The sequence below is a fragment of the Ovis aries genome, chromosome 2 (genome assembly GCF_016772045.2).
Source record: "Ovis aries strain OAR_USU_Benz2616 breed Rambouillet chromosome 2, ARS-UI_Ramb_v3.0, whole genome shotgun sequence".
Taxonomy (NCBI): domain Eukaryota; kingdom Metazoa; phylum Chordata; class Mammalia; order Artiodactyla; family Bovidae; genus Ovis; species Ovis aries.
This window is the reverse complement of record NC_056055.1, coordinates 131,454,585-131,474,376: the sequence shown is the minus strand read 5'-3', so window position 1 is coordinate 131,474,376 and position 19,792 is coordinate 131,454,585. Positions and strand designations below refer to the sequence as shown.

General features: G+C 36.9%; 1 protein-coding gene across 1 annotated transcript in view; it reads right to left on the bottom strand.

Moving 5' to 3' along the window:
* Positions 1-19,792, bottom strand: part of TTN (titin) — a 277,391-nt gene that overhangs the window by 126,502 nt on the left and 131,097 nt on the right. The window contains exons 143-183 of the mRNA XM_060409682.1: positions 19,669-19,752; positions 19,151-19,474; positions 18,736-18,819; positions 17,495-17,569; positions 17,250-17,333; positions 16,643-16,717; positions 15,906-15,998; positions 15,235-15,312; positions 14,206-14,274; positions 13,963-14,052; positions 13,526-13,822; positions 12,405-12,485; positions 11,553-11,630; positions 10,937-11,020; positions 10,711-10,785; positions 9,300-9,383; positions 9,108-9,191; positions 8,904-8,987; positions 8,502-8,576; positions 7,059-7,142; positions 6,223-6,297; positions 6,023-6,106; positions 5,774-5,848; positions 5,542-5,625; positions 5,347-5,430; positions 5,022-5,105; positions 4,855-4,938; positions 4,573-4,656; positions 4,141-4,224; positions 3,942-4,025; positions 3,743-3,826; positions 3,544-3,627; positions 3,349-3,429; positions 3,154-3,234; positions 2,957-3,040; positions 2,758-2,841; positions 2,559-2,642; positions 2,360-2,443; positions 2,163-2,246; positions 213-296; positions 17-97 (exon numbers count right to left, since the gene is read on the bottom strand). Coding sequence (XP_060265665.1) covers positions 17-97; positions 213-296; positions 2,163-2,246; positions 2,360-2,443; positions 2,559-2,642; positions 2,758-2,841; positions 2,957-3,040; positions 3,154-3,234; positions 3,349-3,429; positions 3,544-3,627; positions 3,743-3,826; positions 3,942-4,025; positions 4,141-4,224; positions 4,573-4,656; positions 4,855-4,938; positions 5,022-5,105; positions 5,347-5,430; positions 5,542-5,625; positions 5,774-5,848; positions 6,023-6,106; positions 6,223-6,297; positions 7,059-7,142; positions 8,502-8,576; positions 8,904-8,987; positions 9,108-9,191; positions 9,300-9,383; positions 10,711-10,785; positions 10,937-11,020; positions 11,553-11,630; positions 12,405-12,485; positions 13,526-13,822; positions 13,963-14,052; positions 14,206-14,274; positions 15,235-15,312; positions 15,906-15,998; positions 16,643-16,717; positions 17,250-17,333; positions 17,495-17,569; positions 18,736-18,819; positions 19,151-19,474; positions 19,669-19,752 — 3,819 coding nt within the window. The remainder of the gene's footprint in view (positions 1-16; positions 98-212; positions 297-2,162; positions 2,247-2,359; positions 2,444-2,558; positions 2,643-2,757; positions 2,842-2,956; positions 3,041-3,153; positions 3,235-3,348; positions 3,430-3,543; positions 3,628-3,742; positions 3,827-3,941; positions 4,026-4,140; positions 4,225-4,572; positions 4,657-4,854; positions 4,939-5,021; positions 5,106-5,346; positions 5,431-5,541; positions 5,626-5,773; positions 5,849-6,022; positions 6,107-6,222; positions 6,298-7,058; positions 7,143-8,501; positions 8,577-8,903; positions 8,988-9,107; positions 9,192-9,299; positions 9,384-10,710; positions 10,786-10,936; positions 11,021-11,552; positions 11,631-12,404; positions 12,486-13,525; positions 13,823-13,962; positions 14,053-14,205; positions 14,275-15,234; positions 15,313-15,905; positions 15,999-16,642; positions 16,718-17,249; positions 17,334-17,494; positions 17,570-18,735; positions 18,820-19,150; positions 19,475-19,668; positions 19,753-19,792) is intronic.

Here is a 19,792-nt window from a genome sequence, read left to right as displayed (position 1 = left end):
CAGAGCTAAATTGTACCTGTGACAGGTGGGACTTCCGGTTTTTTGGGTGGTGGCTTGGGAACTTTCTTTTCTGGGACAACTTCGGTAACTTCAGGCACTTGAAAGATATTAGTAGTTTTATGATTAGGTTAATGAATAGCACTGGGCTTAAATCATGCTCAAATCCTGAAGAGACATTTCTTCTGAAGAATGAGGTCAGAGCCAACATGTACCTGTGAGAGGTGGGACTTCTGGTGTTTTGGGTGGCTCCTTGAGAACTTTCTTTTCTGGGAAAACTTCTTGGGGAACTTCAGGCACTTGAAAGATATTAGTATTTTATGGTTAGGTTAATGAAGAGCAAAGGACTTGAATCATTCTCAAGAACTGAAGAGACATTTCTTCTGCAGAATGAGGTCAGAACCAACATGTACCTGTGACAGGTGGAACTTCTGGTGCCTTGGGGACTTTCTTTACTGGGACAACTTCTTGGGGAACTTCAGGAACTTGAAAGATATTAGTAGTTTTATGGTTAGGTTAATGAAGAGCAATGGACTAAAATCATCCTCAAAAACTGAAGACACAGTTCTTCTGAAGAATGAGGTCAGAGCTAGATTGTACCTGTGATAGGTGGGGCTTCCGACTTTCTTTTCTGGGACAACGTCTTGGGGAACTTCAGGCACTTGAAAGATATTAGTAGTTTTACGGTTAGGTTAATGAAGAGCAATGGACTAAAATCATCCTCAAAATCCTGAAGAGACATTTCTTCTGAAGAATGAGATCAGAGCCAACATGTACCTGTGAGAGGTGGGACTTCTGGTGTTTTGGGCAAGAACTTTCTTTTCTGAGGAATAAAATCATCCTCAAAATTGAAGAAACATTTCTTCTTCAGAATGTTGTCTGGGTCAACATGTACCTGTGACAGGTTTTTACCTTGGGAACTTCAGGCACTTGAAAGATATTAGCAATGGACTAAAATCATCCTCAAAAACTGAAGAGACATTTCTTCAGAATGATATCTGGGTCAACATGTACCTGAGACAGGTGGGACTTCGGGCACTTGAAAGATATTAGTAGTTTTACGGTTAGGTTAATGATGAGCAATGGGCTTAAGTCATTCTCAAAATCTGAAGAGCCATTTCTTCTGAAGAATGAGGTCAGAGCTAACATGTACCTGTGACAGATGCAACTTTCTTTTCTGGGACAACTTCTTGGGGCACCTCAGGCACTTGAAAGATATTAGTAGTTTGAATAAGCACTGGGGCTTTAGCAGGTAGGACTTGCTCAGGCACAACTTCTTTAGGACCTTCAGGAACTTTGAAGATATTAGTATCTATTAGTCTATCTGACAGAAGCAAAATGAGGTCAGAGCCAACAGGTGTGGACCTTTTAGCTGAGAGGTGGGACTTCTGGTGTTTTGGGGTGGCTCCTTGAGATAACTTTTCTTTTAGAATCCTGGGGATATATACTTCTTCTAGGAGCAACCATTACCTGCAGGCTTTCCGGTTTGGGAGGAATAGCTTCAGGCACCTTCTTTTCTGGCACAGCTGCCTTTGGCACCTCGGGTACTTTAAAGAGATTAGTATTTTCAGCATTAGACTGAGTGGAGACAAACAGACATTGTCAAACACAGCAACATGCAGGCAGCTACCTTTGGCTGGTGGGACTTCTGGCTTTTAGGAGGTGTCACGGGCACTTTCTTCTCAGGGACAACTTCCTTGGGAGCCTCAGGCACTTGAAAGATATTAGTAAAATTACATTTAGGAGTTATGAGATCATTGGAACAAATTATTTTCAAGAGGACATTTTCTTCTCACAGAACTGATATCTAAGGTGAGTAACAGCTACCTGTACCTTTAGCAGGTGGGACTTCTGGCTTTCTTTCAGGGACAACTTCTTTTGGAGCCTCAGGCACTTAAAAGATATTAGTAAATTTATGTTTAGTAGTTATATGACCACTAGAGCAAAAATATTTTCAAGGGCAGAAGAGTTTTATCTTCTTAAATCGAAGGTGAATGACAGGTACCTGTAATAGGTGCCACTGGTGCTTTTCAGGGACAATTTCTTGAGGAACTTCAGGCACTTAAAAGATAGTAGTTTTATGCTTAGGTTAAAGAGGTCAATGAATTAAAAGTACTTCCAAGAGCATGTTTCTTCTACAGAAAAAGTACTGGGGTGAAAAATACCTGAAACTGGTGGGACTTCGAGTTTTTTGGGTGGTGCCTTGGGAACTTTCTTTTCTGGAACAACGTCTTGGGGAACTTCAGGCACTTGAAAGATATTAGTATTTTATGGTTAGGTTAATGAAGAGCAAAGACTTGAATCATTCTCAAGAACTGAAGAGACATTTCTTCTGCAGAATGAGGTCAGAACCAACATGTACCTGTGACAGGTGGAACTTCTGGTTTTTTGGCTGGTGCCTTGGGGACTTTCTTTTCTGGAACAACGTCTTGGGGAACTTCAGGCACTTGAAAGATATTAGTAGTTTTATGATTAGGTTAATGAATAGCACTGGGCTTAAATCATGCTCAAATCCTGAAGAGACATTTCTTCTGAAGAATGAGGTCAGAGCCAACATGTACCTGTGAGAGGTGGGACTTCTGGTGTTTTGGGTGGCTCCTTGAGAACTTTCTTTTCTGGGAAAACTTCTTGGGGAACTTCAGGCACTTTGAAAGATATTAGTATTTTATGGTTAGGTTAATGAAGAGCAAAGGACTTGAATCATTCTCAAGAACTGAAGAGACATTTCTTCTGCAGAATGAGGTCAGAACCAACATGTACCTGTGACAGGTGGAACTTCTGGTTTTTTGGCTGGTGCCTTGGGGACTTTCTTTACTGGGACAACTTCTTGGGGAACTTCAGGAACTTGAAAGATATTAGTAGTTTTATGGTTAGGTTAATGAAGAGCAATGGACTAAAATCATCCTCAAAAACTGAAGACACAGTTCTTCTGAAGAATGAGGTCAGAGCTAGATTGTACCTGTGATAGGTGGGGCTTCCGGTGTTTTGTGTGGTACCTTGGGGACTTTCTTTTCTGGGACAACGTCTTGGGGAACTTCAGGCACTTGAAAGATATTAGTAGTTTTACGGTTAGGTTAATGAAGAGCAATGGACTAAAATCATCCTCAAAAATTGAAGAGACATTTCTTCTGCAGAATGTTGTGGGTCAACATGTACCTGAGACAGGTGGGACTTCCGGTTTTTTGGGTGGTGGCTTGGGAACTTTCTTTTCTGGGACAACTTCGGTAACTTCAGGCACTTGAAAGATATTAGTAGTTTATGATTAGGTTAATGAATAGCACTGGGCTTAAATCATGCTCAAATCCTGAAGAGACATTTCTTCTGAAGAATGAGATCAGAGCCAACATGTACCTGTGAGAGGTGGGACTTCTGGTGTTTTGGGCGCCTTAAGAACTTTCTTTTCTGGGATAACTTCTTGAGGAGCTTCAGGCACTTGAAAGATATTAGTATTTTATGGTTATGTTAATGAAGAGCAATGGAATAAAATCATCCTCAAAAATTGAAGAAACATTTCTTCTTCAGAATGTTGTCTGGGTCAACATGTACCTGTGACAGGTGGGACTTCCGGTTTTTTGGGTGGTACCTTGGGGACTTTCTTTTCTGGAACAACTTCTTGGGGAACTTCAGGCACTTGAAAGATATTAGTAATTTTATGGTTAGGTTAATGAAGAGCGATGGACTAAAATCATCCTCAAAAACTGAAGAGACATTTCTTCTTCAGAATGTTGTCTGAACCAACATGTACCTGTGACAGGTGGGACTTCCGGTTTTTTGGATGGTGCCTTGGGAACTTTCTTTTCTGGAACAACTTCTTGGGGAACTTCAGGCACTTGAAAGATATTAGTAGTTTTATGGTTAGGTTAATGAAGAGCAATGGACTAAAATCATCCTCAAAAATTGAAGAAACATTTCTTCTTCAGAATGATATCTGGGTCAACATGTACCTGAGACAGGTGGGACTTCTGGTTTTTTGGATGGTGCCTTGGGAACTTTCTTTTCTGGGACAACTTCCTTGGTAACCTCGGGCACTTGAAAGATATTAGTAGTTTTACGGTTAGGTTAATGATGAGCAATGGGCTTAAGTCATTCTCAAAATCTGAAGAGCCATTTCTTCTGAAGAATGAGGTCAGAGCTAACATGTACCTGTGACAGATGGGGGTTCCGGTGTTTTGGGTGGTGCCTTGGGAACTTTCTTTTCTGGGACAACTTCTTGGGGCACCTCAGGCACTTGAAAGATATTAGTAGTTTAAGAATTTGGGAAATTTGAAGGCATATGTTACAATGATTATGAAGAGACAAGACAATATATATTCTTAACACAGCAGTGGGAATAAATAGCTTTAGCAGGTAGGACTTCTGGTTTTTTGGGCACAGCCACTTTCTTTTCAGGCACAACTTCTTCAGGACCTTCAGGAACTTTGAAGATATTAGTATCTATTAGTTAGAAACTATGAAATGGGAATACTGACAACACACTTGCCCAAGCAAATACCATTTATAAAACTGACGGACACTTCTAAACGCCCTTTCCCCAGCCCCCAAAACAGGTGACCAACAACATGGAAAGATAAATACCTTTAGCTGGTGGAGCTTCTGGCTTTTTAGGAGGAGCCACAGGGACTTTCTTTTCAGGGATGACTTCCGGCGGCACCTCAGGCACTTAAAAAATATTTGTAATTTGTGTTTAGAAAGGTGGAAATAGTGAATGCAATTATACACCAAGATATTTTGGATAACTGCCAAACCCCTTTTTTCTTTAGAATTTTATTACCTTTATGTAGTGGGATATATACACATAATTTCTTCTAGCTAAAAGAGCAGTTATTTCCTTCCCGGTATGTATAGTATTGCCATTACCTGCAGGGGGAGGACTTTCCGGTTTGGGAGGAATAGCTTCAGGCACCTTCTTTTCTGGTACAGCTGCCTTTGGCACCTCAGGTACTTTAAAGAGATTAGTATTTTCAGGATTAGACTGAGTGAAGACAAACAGACATTGTCAAACACAGCAACATGTAGGCAGCTACCTTTGGCTGGTGGGACTTCTGGCTTTTTAGGAGGTGTCACGGGCACTTTCTTCTCAGGAACAACTTCCTTGGGAGCCTCAGGCACTTGAAAGATATTAGTAAAATTACATTTAGGAGTTATGACAGCAGTGGAACAAATTATTTTCAAGAACAGAAGAGTTACAAGTACTTGTAACTGGTGCTTTCTTTGCAGGGACAATTTCCTTGGGAGCTTCAGGCACTTAAATGATATTAGTAAAATTATATTTAGGAGCTATGCGGTTCACTGGAACAGATATTTTCCAGAGCAGAAGCATTATGTCTTTTTAAGATCAGTGACAAATACCTTTAGCAGGTGGGACTTCTGGCTTTTTAGGAGGTGTCACCGGTGGCTTCTTTTCAGGGACAACTTCCTTTGGAGCCTCAGGCACTTAAAAGAGATTAGTAAACTTATATTTAGGAGTTATAGGACCACTAGAACAAAATATTTTCAAGAGCAGATGAGTTTTATCTTCTTAAACCTAAGATCCAGGACAAGTACCTGTAACTGGTGGAGCTTCTGGCTTTTTAGGAGGTGCCACAGGCACTTTCTTTTCAGGGAAAACCTCTTTGGGAGCCTCAGGCACTTTGAAGATATTAGTAAATTTACATTTGAGTCACAAGGATCAACACAGACAAGAATCACGTTTACACAGCAACGCACTTTAGAGGCTAGCAAGGCAGTTCTTTCCAGAGCCCTCCCTATTCCCTCCTGTGGGGGTGTTAGGCTGTACCTTTGACAGATAAGACTTCAGGCTTTTGGAGAGGATGGACTTTTTCCCAGACAACTTCTATGGGCACCTCAGGCACTTCAAAGATATTAATATTTTCACATTTAGGAGTCACAAGAATCAATGCAAACAGGAAACACATTTATATAGGACACACATTTCCTATATAAACACATTTATATAGGAAACACATTTATATAGAAGATGTTTGGGACATTTTCCCCAAACATCTAAGCTTCCGGGAACATATACCTTCATCAGCAAGGACTTCAGCCTTTTCATGACGAACCACATATGTTTTCTTTTCAGGGACAATTTCTTGGAGAGTCTTGGGCACTTTAAGAAATCAGTATTTTAACATTTAGTGTTTCAAAGATCAATAGGAACAGCAAAATATTTTCAAGACTACAAGTGCTATTTCTTCTTGAATTTGAGAGTGTGGAAACTTGTACCTTTAACTGACGGAGGCTCTCTTTTTTTGGAAGGCACTCTTTTTGCAGGAACACCTTCTTGAGCAGCTTCAGGCACTTTAAAGATATTAGTATTTCACATTTAGGAGTTAAAATGACTAATGAAACAGTAATCACACTAAGTTAGCAAACGTAGTTTTCTAGACATCTCTTCTCTGCCTATTCTCCCCTTGCCCCACCAAGCATCTAAGTTGAATGGGATTAGTATTAATAGCATCCTTGAGAAGATGGGCTCACCCTTCTCTAGCAACTAGTCGAGGTGCTACGACACTAGACCCTCCTTATGAAATATTTGTTCAATGAATATTTTTAGTAAAAGCATCTCCTGTTTTGATAGGAATGGTCACACACATTTTCTTCTGAGAGGGAACTTCTTGCGGAGCTTCGAGTGCTTTAAAGATGGTATGTTTACACTTAGGAGTTAGGAAGAACATTAGAAAAACAGTTTTAAGAACTGAGGGTGGACAATTTCCTCAGTATCTGTTCAGAGGTGATGTGTACCTTTCATAGGTGGACATTCTGGCTCTTTAGGAACATCCTTAGATACTTTCATTTCAGGAGCAACTTCTTTCACAGCTTCAGCTACTTTGAAGATGTTAGTATTATACTTAGAGGTTAAGGGATCAGTGGGGACATTAATGACATTAACCAAAGTGACTTTATGACTACAAGGGTGCCTCCTTCAAGAACTGGATGAGGTATAAAGTCCTGAAGAAAGGAGTGAAATCTTTTCTTTGTTATTTCCCATCTCCCTACCACCATACACATGGTGGGCATATGTTAAAGAAATGAAGGAAGGATGATAGAATAAATGATACCTTTAGGGGATGGTGTTTCAATTTCAGGAGGACCAGCCATGAGTATTTCCTTTATAGGGACAACTTCTTCAGGAGATGCAGGCACTTTAAAGATATTAATGCATTGTACTTCAGAGTGATGAAGAGCAGTGAAGACTTTTACTCATAACCCACCTACAGGAATGTTCCAGACTGGGTGACCTACTTGCTCCCTGAATCTGATTCTTTGGTAATAGTATGAATGTTTGATTATCAGGAGCTGTTTTCTTAGTCACCTCAGATACTATCAATGCTAGTAATTTTATTTCTTTGAATGGTAGGAGTGTAGAAAATTAGATAATAAAAATTTACCTTTAGGTGAAAAAACTCTGAATTTTGAATAATTAACAATGTACCTTTTGCTATCAGTTTGGGGAAAATAAAAAAGCTCCTTTCTTATCTGAACTGGCTTTATGTTGTACCCTCACATTAGGTACTTTAAAAGGGTAATTGTTTTCAGGAGAACAATTAAAAATTTTAGACTGAAAAAATAGTGTCAAAGTGCTCAGATATTCTTCAAATTATAGAATATCATGGGCATTTTGAAGAATTTGTCATTTTGGATGTTTTAAAACATTTTCACGTTTTAATTAATCTGAAAATGTTCCAAATGGGAAAACTTAAGACTCTTTAGAAATAATAGACAAGGAGAGGAGCAAATAAATTATTCAGGGCAGAATTCTAACTTTAACTGGTTTTGGTTTTAACTGCCCTGGTTTCAGATAGTTTCAGAGAGGATGTTACACACTGAACAGTTCCACAGTGAATTTAATATTTTTTTTCTTTAGGTCATGGTTTTCTGAAAGTATTTCTGATATTTAAATCCTAGAGGATATCAATTATTTCAAATTCCTGTGCTTGTTTTTGGTGGTAAATTTAATAGAAAAGCAATTCCAATAGGTAGTTGTATCAATCCTGCAATTTCAATCCCACGGAGCATTTGAATTACTGACTCACAGTTACAGCCAAGAACCTCTGTCATTTGACAACACTGATTTTCACTTTAAAGAGGGGTGGGGTTAGACTCTTCAGTCCAGCTTCAGGGATATAAATGTTACAGGTGATCTCTCATATAGATTTTTTTCTAGTACTCTGAATTTTACTTTTTAAGGCAACAGCAAAAGCTATTTCCTAGTGAAGAGACTACCTGGGTCACATCTGCATATCATATGGATATATATTTTTCCTAGAGGCCTCATAGATAAAATTTATAGCCCAAGCATCTCCCTGCGTATAAAGGTATGGACTTTTCCCGCTTATGACTCAGGGGCACATGTATAATACCCAGTCAAGCTGCTACTTTGGGGGACCCACTTTGAAGTGGCCTCCCTGGTAGCAACTAGAGCTTTTAAGATATTAGTACTTTCACACTTGTTAAGTACAACAATCAGGAGATAAGAAGGCCGACTTTCTTCTTGCTTGTACCTTCTGGTGGCGGTATCTTTCTTCTGGTAACAGGAGCTCGTCTCTCTGGAACACCTTCCTCGGAGACTTCCAGCTCTTTAAAGATATTAGTATTTTTTAATTGAGAAAAGGCAAAGACAGGAAGACATGACTTACAAAGATAGTTAGGTATATTAACAGACATTATAATTTTAAATTAGATTTTTTTGTTCTAATAGTTTATCATTATTTGTTGTATGAATGGGATTTGACTTTTTAGGGGCAAGCTATAGACAGTTCCTTGTCTTGGGTACATTAGGGACTCTAAAGATATTAGTATTTTAGCATTCGAGATTGTGAAAATCGACATAAAACAGTGAATATATTTTGCAGACTGATGAGGAAAGATTTTCTTATTTAGATTTTCATAGCTAAGAATTATACCTTCGGTAGGAGGGTGCTCTGGAATGTGCGGAATAGCCTCAGGTAACTCCACCTCTGGAAACACTTCTCTGGTTGTATCAGGTTCTTTAAAGATATCAGTAGGTTTACACTTAGAAGTTGTAAAAACAGTAAATTATGTAACATGCAATATTTGAGTCTTCAAGTCAAAGATATTCATCCAAGTTTGATGTTGTTGAAATGTACCTTTAGTTGCTGGTGTTTCTCTCTTTTTGGGAAAAGTCATATATATTTTTTCCTCTGGAGCAACTTTCTTGGGTGGTTCAGGCACTTAAAAGATATGAGTACAGTTATGTTTATTAACAGTGAAGGAAAGTACTGAGTTTTTAAAATGAGCCAAAAGTAAATTTTCTTCACTGGGTTATTGGTATTATATACCTTTTGCTGGTCTGGGTTTTGTTTTTTGAGGATGAGTCACAAGAACTTTTTCTTCCAGAAATGATTCTTCAGATACTTCATAAACTTTAAAGATATTAGTGTATATATATAATTAGAGGCATTTCCAAGTGGATGAAGAATACCATTAAGAAAAATATGTTACATAATACACACTCATAACTCAAATTACAGTAGCACATAGACCCAAATTAGTGGCAATAACACACTGGCCTGGAAAAACTCTCTTTTCCAGTTTCATGATATAGGACTGTCGCCACCTCTTTATAAGCATGATGGTAAAATTGAGGAATTCACTGGCCAGGGACTAGTATATGATTCTTCTACTTTGTCTGCAGAAAGCTACTGGTAAATTTTCCCTGTTAATTTTTATGGATTTTTTTTCTTAAAGAATGGGATTGATGTTGAGTTGCACATCAAGAATTGTAGAATATTTGACCTACTGGAAACTCATCTAAGTCCCTTCCTGTGCCAGGAACCTAGTTACTTATATTTAAAAAATATAAACCAAATCTAGTTTATGGCTTCATATTTAATATGAATGTGAAAACCATTTAGGGATTAGAAGAAAATAAAAATAAAAATGATTAAATATTTGGAAAAATTAGGCAACTAAAGAAATAAAGATTTCTCCAGCTTTTAGAAAGTAAGACTAGCTGATAATAACAATCAAATTCAAGTACACCAAGGGTATTCAAACAAGGGAGTCGTCATATATTTTTACCCCAACCTATTATTATAGGGTGACAAAAACAGGATATAAATTTTAGATTCAAGTAAGTGGAAACTGGCATTTTCACTCTTCAGATTATTAAACATCATTCTACTTAGAATATTTTATTACTCATATTATTTTACCGTTTAATCATAATTTTGCATAAAAGCAAAACCAAAAATGACTTGAGGATTCTTTTGCAATTATAATAGGCCTTATAAATCTATGGGTATTTGAGCAGCACTGGCAAAATGTTTCCAACAGTTATTGCAAAAAGTAAAAAATAATAACAGTGAAGTATTTTGATCCTACAATATCTAAGTAAAATATTATTAAGTTAAGGAAAGTTACCTTATGGTCTGAGAAAATGAATTGCTTAAAAACAGAAGACATTTTTACAGAGACCACATTAACAAGACAATGATAAATTCAACAAGACAAATGACTTTCTAAAAATGGGCAATGGTATACATAAAGGACTATTTTTTTTGACTATTTGTTTTTTAAATTGGCAAGGAAATATACCTTGTCTGAGGCAAACAGTCATTCAAACTATTTAATTTGAGCCAATATTTTGGGCATGTTGGGCTTTTTCAAGATATTAGTACATTTACTTTTAAAAGCAGTGAAGATAGACTCAGACAAACCGAAGAGAACCACCGATTTTTCTACACTCACTGTAAGTTGTTGCATCTTCAGAAAGAACTATGCGTGATATTTCTTCTTGAATACTTTCCTTGGGCACCTCAGGAACTTCAAAGATATTAGTATATTAATTGTAATAAATAACTAATATAGCAAGAATATAAAGACACAAAATACAAATATATCACTCACACTCACTGTAAACCATGAATAATTAGACATAGTGTTATTTCCTGTTGTGATTAGCATCAATGTATACCTTTAGCTGGTGGAACTTCAGGCTTTTTAGGAACAGCTTCACGAACTTTTTCTTCTGGAACAATTTTCTTGGGTACTTCAGGAGCTTTAAAGATATGTGTTTGTTTTATTTTTAAGAATTGCATCATTGGGTATAAAATATCAAGACAAAAAGGGTCATCTAAGAAGGAGAATGTCAAAAATCCCCAAATTAGGAGTCATCCAAACATCTTTCTAGATTGCCTTGTCGATGAATCCTTGATTTGTCATATTAGAAAGACTTCGCCCTTTGAATATAGCATCATTTTATATTGTCATTCAGAACACGTTTGTTTCTAAAGCTACTTGACAATAACTTCCACCATGAATTATTTTTGAAAAAGAGGTTGAGGGGTCAACATTTAAATACTGCTTAAGAAGAGGTTCAGTACAGATAATAACAACATTTAGGCTTGGGTCTGTGTTCCCTGAAGGCTGTTACAAAAGGTAGGATTACGTTATGGGACATAAATTGAAATTTACATCATTCAGCCATTTTGTGGTGGTGAGGGGAGAATGATCTCTCTCATTCTTCATTGCAATAAGTGAATAAAAGGGAGTTTCGTGTTAGCAGTGAATCAGCAAAGGCAGATAGATACCTTTAGCTGGTGCAACTTTGGGCTCTTCAGGAACATGTACTTTTTCTTCTACCACGATTTTCTTGGGTACTTCAGGTACTTTAAAGATATAGCAATAATTTACTTTTGAACATTCATAAAGACTTTTAACAAGTAGAGCACTCGAGAAATGTAAACACAGAACAGAACGACAGCCACAACATAAAATACAGACATCGCTTTATCAGATACATTACAGTAATTAATATGAGCTGAATTTTGATAACATATACAGTAATAAAAAAATCCAAGGGAATTTCTCATGTAAGAGTCATAAGAACTTGACAAGAAAAATGAGTAAGACACCTTCTCTGCTTTTTCGCCTGTTTTGTTGGAATGATTGGCATTTTCAGTGATAACATTCTTAAATGCTTCAGAGACTTTAAAGATATAAGTATATATTATTTATTAAATACCGTTTCTTATTTATGTTGTAAAATTCAAGAAGTTTAAAAACCTGAACAAAGCAAGGACATCAAACACAAAATCATGATATATTTGTATCTAGTAGGTCATTAAAATTAATAATCAACAGAAAAATAGGGATTTATCAATACGCATATTAGTGAATATAAGATCAAAGAGCACCAAAGGAGGAAAACTGGGTTCACTATTTGGTTAGTAGTGATATTCATTTTGAGTATTCTTAACAGTGACTGTTTTTTGATAGAACTTCCTTTAACCCCTCACCCGCTTTAAAGATATTAGTTTGTTTTAGACATTCCAAACACACAAAACACAGAAGAAAAACATCAAGTAGAATGCAAACTTGTAAAGCTGCCAAGGTGCTACTGCACGTAAAATTAGGTAAGTAATTTTTCACGAATAAAATACCTTTAGCTGGTGGCTCTTTTCGAGGAACAACTTTAGTGGGTGGTTTTTTTGGAGGGATGACTTTCTCAGATATCTCAGGCCCTTTAAAGATATTAGTGTTTTGGTTTAGAACCGACTTCTGAAGTGTAATTGTGCTCAATGACCAAAGTTAGTACAATGAGGGCTCCTAAGATGCTTTCTCTGTTCATATTTTTACGATTTACACCAGACCTACTTCCAAAAAAGACTTGATTTTTCTAACTTTCATCTAGGTTGTAAATTTACTACGTATACTAAGCACATACACATTCCTTCCTATTGAAAGTGAAAGTTGCTCAGCCATGTCCGACTCGTGATGATCCCAAGGACTATACAGCCCACGGAATTCTCCAGGCCAGAATACTGGAGTGGGTAGCCGCTCCTTTCTCCAGAGGATCTTCCCAACCTAGGGGTCAAACCTAGGCCTCCTGCATTGCTAGGAGTCCCACATTTACCAGCTGAGTCACAAGGGAAGCCCCTCCTTCCTATTACACACATATTATTAACTTGTTCAAGAACTGGAGTGGTCTTATAGAGGAAGTATTTGTAAGTTTATTCTCAGAATATACTAGAACGCAGGTGCTGCTACCACACTTCATTTCCTTTTTAAATGTTGTTTCCCTTGAAAATATCATAAAATGGTGGAAGCTTTGGATAAGTAATTATCCGTGTGTGAATAGCTGGTTGAATTGCTAACAAAGCAATGGTTGTTTTGCCTCGACTATAAACTCCTCAGTGCACTGAGGAGTTTCTTTTTATTCAATAGATGACACTGCTAGTTATTTTGGAACCTGTAACAATCATGTAACATTCTTTCTTGGAATTTAAAAAGAATCCACAAATTCATACAGTGAATTTTCTTATCTCTTCAGGCAAGTAGAGATCAGATATTAGTATCTAATTGCCTAAAACTATACTCTGGTTAATCTTTACTCTGTATCAATCATTGTTATCAAGTAAACTCATACTTCAAGTTATTTCATGATTTTATCAAGGAAAATAAGTGAACTTCTAATGTCCAAACTGAACATGACATTTACTTAAAGAAAAAAGAAGTTAGGGCAACATATAACAATTTGTAGTATCTGTACAATTCTTGATACCTTTAGGTGGAGCTTTGGGTTTTTCATATACTTCCTCTTCTTCAGCCTCTAAAACTTCTATTACCCTATGGACTTCTTCAGCTCTGTGTACTTCTTCTTCTGCTCTATACTCTTCTGCTTTGAGGAATTGTTCTACCTCATGGAACTCTTCTTCTTCAAAATACTCTTCAACCTCATGGTACTCTTCTTCAAGAGCCTCTTCCACTTGCGCTTCTACTATGTCTAATTCTGTTCTCTCTTTCACTACTTCCTCTTTGTGGAAAGCAACAGATACTTTTTCTTCACGGACAGCTCTCCCTGAAAGAGCATCTATTTTAAGAGACTTATCTTTTTAAGCACAGGAAAAATGAAGATGTAAATTCAAAATATAAAGAACAACAACCGAGAAGAGCTTTCATGCAACCATATAAAAACATCAAAGATCTGCCCCAAAGTACCTTTAGCTGCGGGAACAGCTTCTTTTTTAGGCACAGGGACTTTCTTTTCTGGGATTTTCTTTTCTGGGACTTTCTTTGGTACTTCGGGCACTTTAAAGACATAGTTTTAATATTTAAGACTGTGAAGAGCAAGCTTTCATAAGCAAAAGACATCAAATACAATCAAGACACGTTGACACAAAACATAAAACTGTTAATGAAAAGAGATTATAAGAAAGTTGAGGTTAAAAAGAAAAGATGTACCTTTAGCTGGAGGGACCTCTTTTTTCTGAACAGGAACTGGTGGTTTTTCCTCAGGAACTTTCTTCGGCACTTTAAAGATATTAGGCATATCAGTTAGTTGACAATACTCAATGATAAACGTGAAATAGAAACATCAGAAATAGCATCAATATTACAACAATCAAAATTTAAGAAGTCACTCTGTACTGTAAAATTGGACACAAATTTTATAGGCAATAAAGATATCTTCACTCATTTGTGCTTATTCATACCTTAGAAGAAGGTATGTCCATAAGAAACCTGTGCCATCTTTTTGTTTTTAATAGCAGGGATTATCAATATTGAGGCCGATTCTACTATTTTTAATTTCATAAAGGCTTTTTTTCAAGTGGTTATCCTCATGAAGTACTTAAGCCTCAGTACAGGTGTCACATTCTGCTGGGCACTATCATGTCTGCTGAGGCTATCTTTACTGTGGTAGAGACAGCATAGCCTAAACAATTAGGAGGCTACTGAAGCATTAGCCTAATTAGGAAGCAAAGAGAAAGAGATGCTTTGTAATAACCTTGAATACTCTGCTCAGATATCACAGAAGGAACACTAGGCTCTTTAAAATAATTATTATCTAAGTATTAGGATAGATATCCCCCATAAAAAATGCAGCAGATATAATTACTGTAATAATTATATGAGAAAATTCTACTTATATAATGTAATAAAATCTAGGAATGGAATGTTGAGAATAAAGATCCCCTGTAATGTGTCTAAGTATAGAGAGATGTACTATTAAGATTAAAATTCCCAGCTATTTAAAATAAGAATCTTCTGGAATAATTCACACACATACACATACATACATATAATCATTCATTAACATTCCAAAATGCTAAAACAATCGAATGAATTATATTTTTACAGGTTTTTAATTAATTTCATAAGCTGTCTATTTAAATGACTCTAAGAACGCAGTGAAAGAAGATACTTTTGTTTTTTAAAAGAAGATGGGTAAGAATTTAAAGATATTATCTTTAGTAAAAGGATCTGCTATACCTTTAGCTGGTGGTGCCTCCACTTTTTTAGGAACAGGAGTAGGTGCTTCAGGTACTGCTTTCTTAACCACTTCAGGCACTTAAAAGATATTTAATAGACATTTTGAAAAACGACATACAATAAACAGAACTACCATAAACAAAAAAAAATCCAAACACAAAACATTGATTTATTTTACAAAAGATATTAGCAACCTAAATGGTAATTACACATATGAAGTACTGACTCTAAAGGTGAGAGGAATATTACTTGGAAATCCTATAAGCAAACAAAGGTTTGCATAAGCTACGCAAAGGACTGTCATAGTCTTTAGCAACGAAAGCATAAGAATTATTCTCAAGGGCGAACACCATAGAAATAGGTTTTCCCCACTTTCCTACTGAAGAAAAACACTAAGGATTGAAAACTAGGATAAAGTATTACAATAGCAGCTGACCAGAAAAAACCAAGGTGTCAATAACATAAAATTCTCTCTCTCATTCTAATTGTACTGCAAATGCAGTGGAACAAGTTGGGTAAAGAAAAGGGACACAAAGTTTCAGGTGCTTATCATAAGTAATCTTCAATTTATCACTGACATGATGTAAGTAAAGTATACTGGTGAATATTAGGTTTAGATGACTTCTGGGAAAGATATCGAATGAATGGCCAATCCATAAAATCAGCTGTACCTCTAGGTGGCGCCACCTCCTCAACCTCCTCTACGATAGGCGGTTCCTCTGGGATCTCCTCTTCTGGAATAGGCTCTTCAGGCTCCTCAAACACTTTAAAAAGATTATTACTTTGTAAATTATTTTTATAATACATTTGGATATTAGACTAAAATGATACATCTGAAAACTGAGGTTGTGTGATCAGCACAGGCAACTCAGCCTTCTAAATACATGTGAAAACTCACTCATCCTTGAAAAAAGCCTTACTGAGTCTTCAAAATACATTAGGCCCTTCCTAGAATTTTACAACTGGAAAGGACTTCAGAAAGAATTCAATTTAAATTATTATTTTTAATGGAGGTGGATTTTTTTGAAGTCAAGCATTCACTCAGGAGTCAAAGTCAGACTTTCTGTACCAGTTACTCAGGTTTAACTAAGAACTCCCCTTGGAGAAGCTAACCCCACAATTACCAACCAAGTCATGTGATGAAAAGTTTCTCATGGCAAACACAGTTTCCCTTCAAAGATCCTCATTAAAGTAAAGCAAACAAACGACGAACAACCACACATGTAAGAGAAGAGATTCAAATGGTTTTGTTTTGCCTATCCAATTTCTACTAGGTAAAGAATATTTTCTTGTAGACTCTGAGTATGTTTATTTTCTGGAGTGAAGTATGCATATACCTCTTGAAAATATTAGACAAAATAAGATAGTAATGCTTTTGAAAATGCTCTTTTCTTAGAAAGTCATCTACCTTCAACTGGTGGAACTTCCTCTTCTTCAGGGACAATGATGCGTTTTTCTTCCACCTTCTTAGGCACCTCAGGAACTTAAAAGATATTGATTGTTTTAGGCACTTAAAATGTAAGCACCAGGAGGAGCACATAGAGACCCAAGTTCCCCATTTTCCAACACAAGAGAACTAAGAACAGAATACACAGCACCAGATGAAACACTGGCGTTTCACAGCATCGTTAACGAGACAAAAATCAAAGGTTGGTGGTTCAAGATAAACACCGTTCTATCTTTTACTGCTGGAGCCCCTACTATTTTTAGGAAGAGCAATGGGTACTTCAGGGACTGGTTTCTTAAGTTTTCTCAGGCTCTTTAAAGATATATAAGTTTAGTATTTTTATTCTATTTTTTTTACAAACAACATATATAGACAGATCAACATAAAATACACAAACACAGAGTAGAAGACTGACATAGAACAAATATGGTGCAGCAGAATTTCAAGGGATGGCTACACAACAGAGCACACAGCGCAGACGCTCATGTGGAACATCCGTCCCTACGTGAAGAGCGTCACAGTTCCACAGCGGAGGGCAGCAAACACACCCCTGTGGGGAGTGATGTACCTTTGGCAGGAGGAGGCGCTGCTTTCTTAAGACCGGGTGGAGGCACCTTCTTTTCTGGTTCAGGTTTCTTAGGCACCACGGGCACTTCAAAGATATTATTTTGTGAGTTCAGTTTCATGAACACAGAGACAACGGACACCACAATATTGTAAGTTATGTTAACCAACACTGGGAAACGGGCCATTCTGGCATTTACAGGTGAAGAAAGAAATGGCAGTGTCTAATTTGCTTGGGAAGAGCAGTACCTTTGGCAGGAGGAACCTCCTCTTTCTTGGGAATGATCACCTTCTTCTCTGGCACTTTCTTCTTAACCTCAGGCACTTTAAAGACATCATTTAATGATAAGAATTTATTGTAAAGGACAAAAAAGAGGGAACACAAGAAGTTCACACAGAGAGAGACTAACATGCAACAGTCGCTCGGGACAGGGATGTAGTGTAAGTCGGGAGCCCACAGGTAAGGTTAGAATTAGATGTCTTAGAGGAAGGGAGCAGCAACCTATTTGAATACCAGAGGATAGATGCTATCATTTCATCCACTTAAATTTCACTAGAAATTTATTAAATCATTATCTATAAAATAGTTCTAAATTCTTACAATCCAATAAAGGACCAGCTTTACTGTTTTGCTGATTATAAGACTATTTAGATGACCCAGAGAGATGTTATGGGGAGGGACGTGGGAGGGGGGTTAAAAAAAAATAAAGTTATAGTAAAAAAAAATGAGACTATTTAACCTAGTGGAAAGGTCATGCTTAAATAGTAGTGTCATAAATTTTGCAGAAGATATTGAGCTTTAAGGCATAAATATATATTGTCCCATACTATGCACTGATTGAATATGATAAATCTGGATACTATTCATTCAATCATAGAGTCCATCTATATACCATACTTTCTTTTATCCTCACAGTAATATCTGAGCCCACTAGGACTGATATTAGTTTCCTCACTTTTTAGGCTTACATCAGCTAAAGGACTTGCTCAGGCTAACACGCAAGATACATATTCAAGGCTAAAACCAAAATCTGCTGGGCTACCATTTATATGTATGTATCAGAAGACATATGCTATTAATCAGTGTTTTCACAAATGTATTAATCTTTTATCTTTTCATCTTGATGCTCTAAAGACACTTTATATAAATGATTGAAGGATGATGTTTAGGAAGATTAGATCATCACATTTTTCAGGTGCTTTTTGCATTGAAAATTAAGCCTTGTAAAATATCTATATGGAAATTATGATGTTTAATAAAATTATAGGGAATTGGGTAGAACTTTGGGGGAAATTTTAACACTTCTCTTCATCTTTGTTCCTGAATACTGCTTTATAGCCAGTGAAAAGTGGATATCAGAGTGCTTGAACATTTTCAGCAGTTAATGTGACTAGTTTATAAACATAAAGTTTCCTAAATCCCAGTTCTGCTATCATTTTTCTGGCGAAACTATGGATAAAGAATGTGTATGTACTTGGGGGAGGTGTACCTTTAGGCGGTGGAGGTTCCACTTTTTTAGGAGCTGGAACAGGGACTTTCTTCTCTGGTACAGGTTTCTTTGGCACTTCAGGCACTTTAAAACATTCATTTTAAAACATTAAAAAATCACATGTACAGTACTGGATATGCAACGAAAAGACACATGAGAATAGGACCACAAACAACAAGATAACATTCCATGCCATGAAATCTGAACAGACATTCAGATTACTTACAATAAACAGAGACACATAAGACAGACACAAAATAATAAGAGCACACATGTCTGGAATGTTCTCTAAGATTTAGATGGTAGGAAACATAAAGAGTATAGCATCATAGATAAAATTAGAGATGAACAACAGGGTGGAAAGGCAGAATTCAACACAAAAGAGGCCTGAGGACTTCAAGAAGAGCTGCTATACCTCGTGCAGGTACTGGCACTTTAGGCTTAATTTCTGGAAGAACTTCTTCTTCCTCAGGTACAAATTCTTCCTCCTCAGGAGGAACTTCTTCTTCTTCAGGAGGAACTTCCTCTTCCTCTGGAAGAATCTCCTCCTCCTCTAGCGGAACTTCTTCCTCAGGTGAAATTTCCTCTTCCTCTGGTGGAACTTCTTCCTCAAGGATAACTTCTTCTTCCTCATGGAGAAATTCCTCTTCAAGAACAATTTCTTCTTTATGTACAACTTTCTCTTCCCGGAGCAGAGCTACAGGAACTGGAACTGGAACTGGCTCACGTTTCTTTGGCACTTTAAAGATATTTGTCAATCGGACAAGCATCACTTTTATGTACAATATTCAAAACAGTGGGACAACATGAAAAGCTAATATTCTGTAGTCAAAAAGCATCAACTGTTACCAACATAAGTCATTATAATTAGTGAGGCTGTAGAATGCCAGTTAGTTAGCCTTTTTGTTTTGGGTTTGTTAGAGATTAATGTACCTTTGGGTGGGGGAGCCTCCACTTTTTTCGGAATAGGTGTTGGCTTCTTTTCTTCTGGGAGGACCTTTTTGGGCACCTCTGGCACTTTAAAGATATTATTTTTCTTTAAGAATGTGTTCATTTA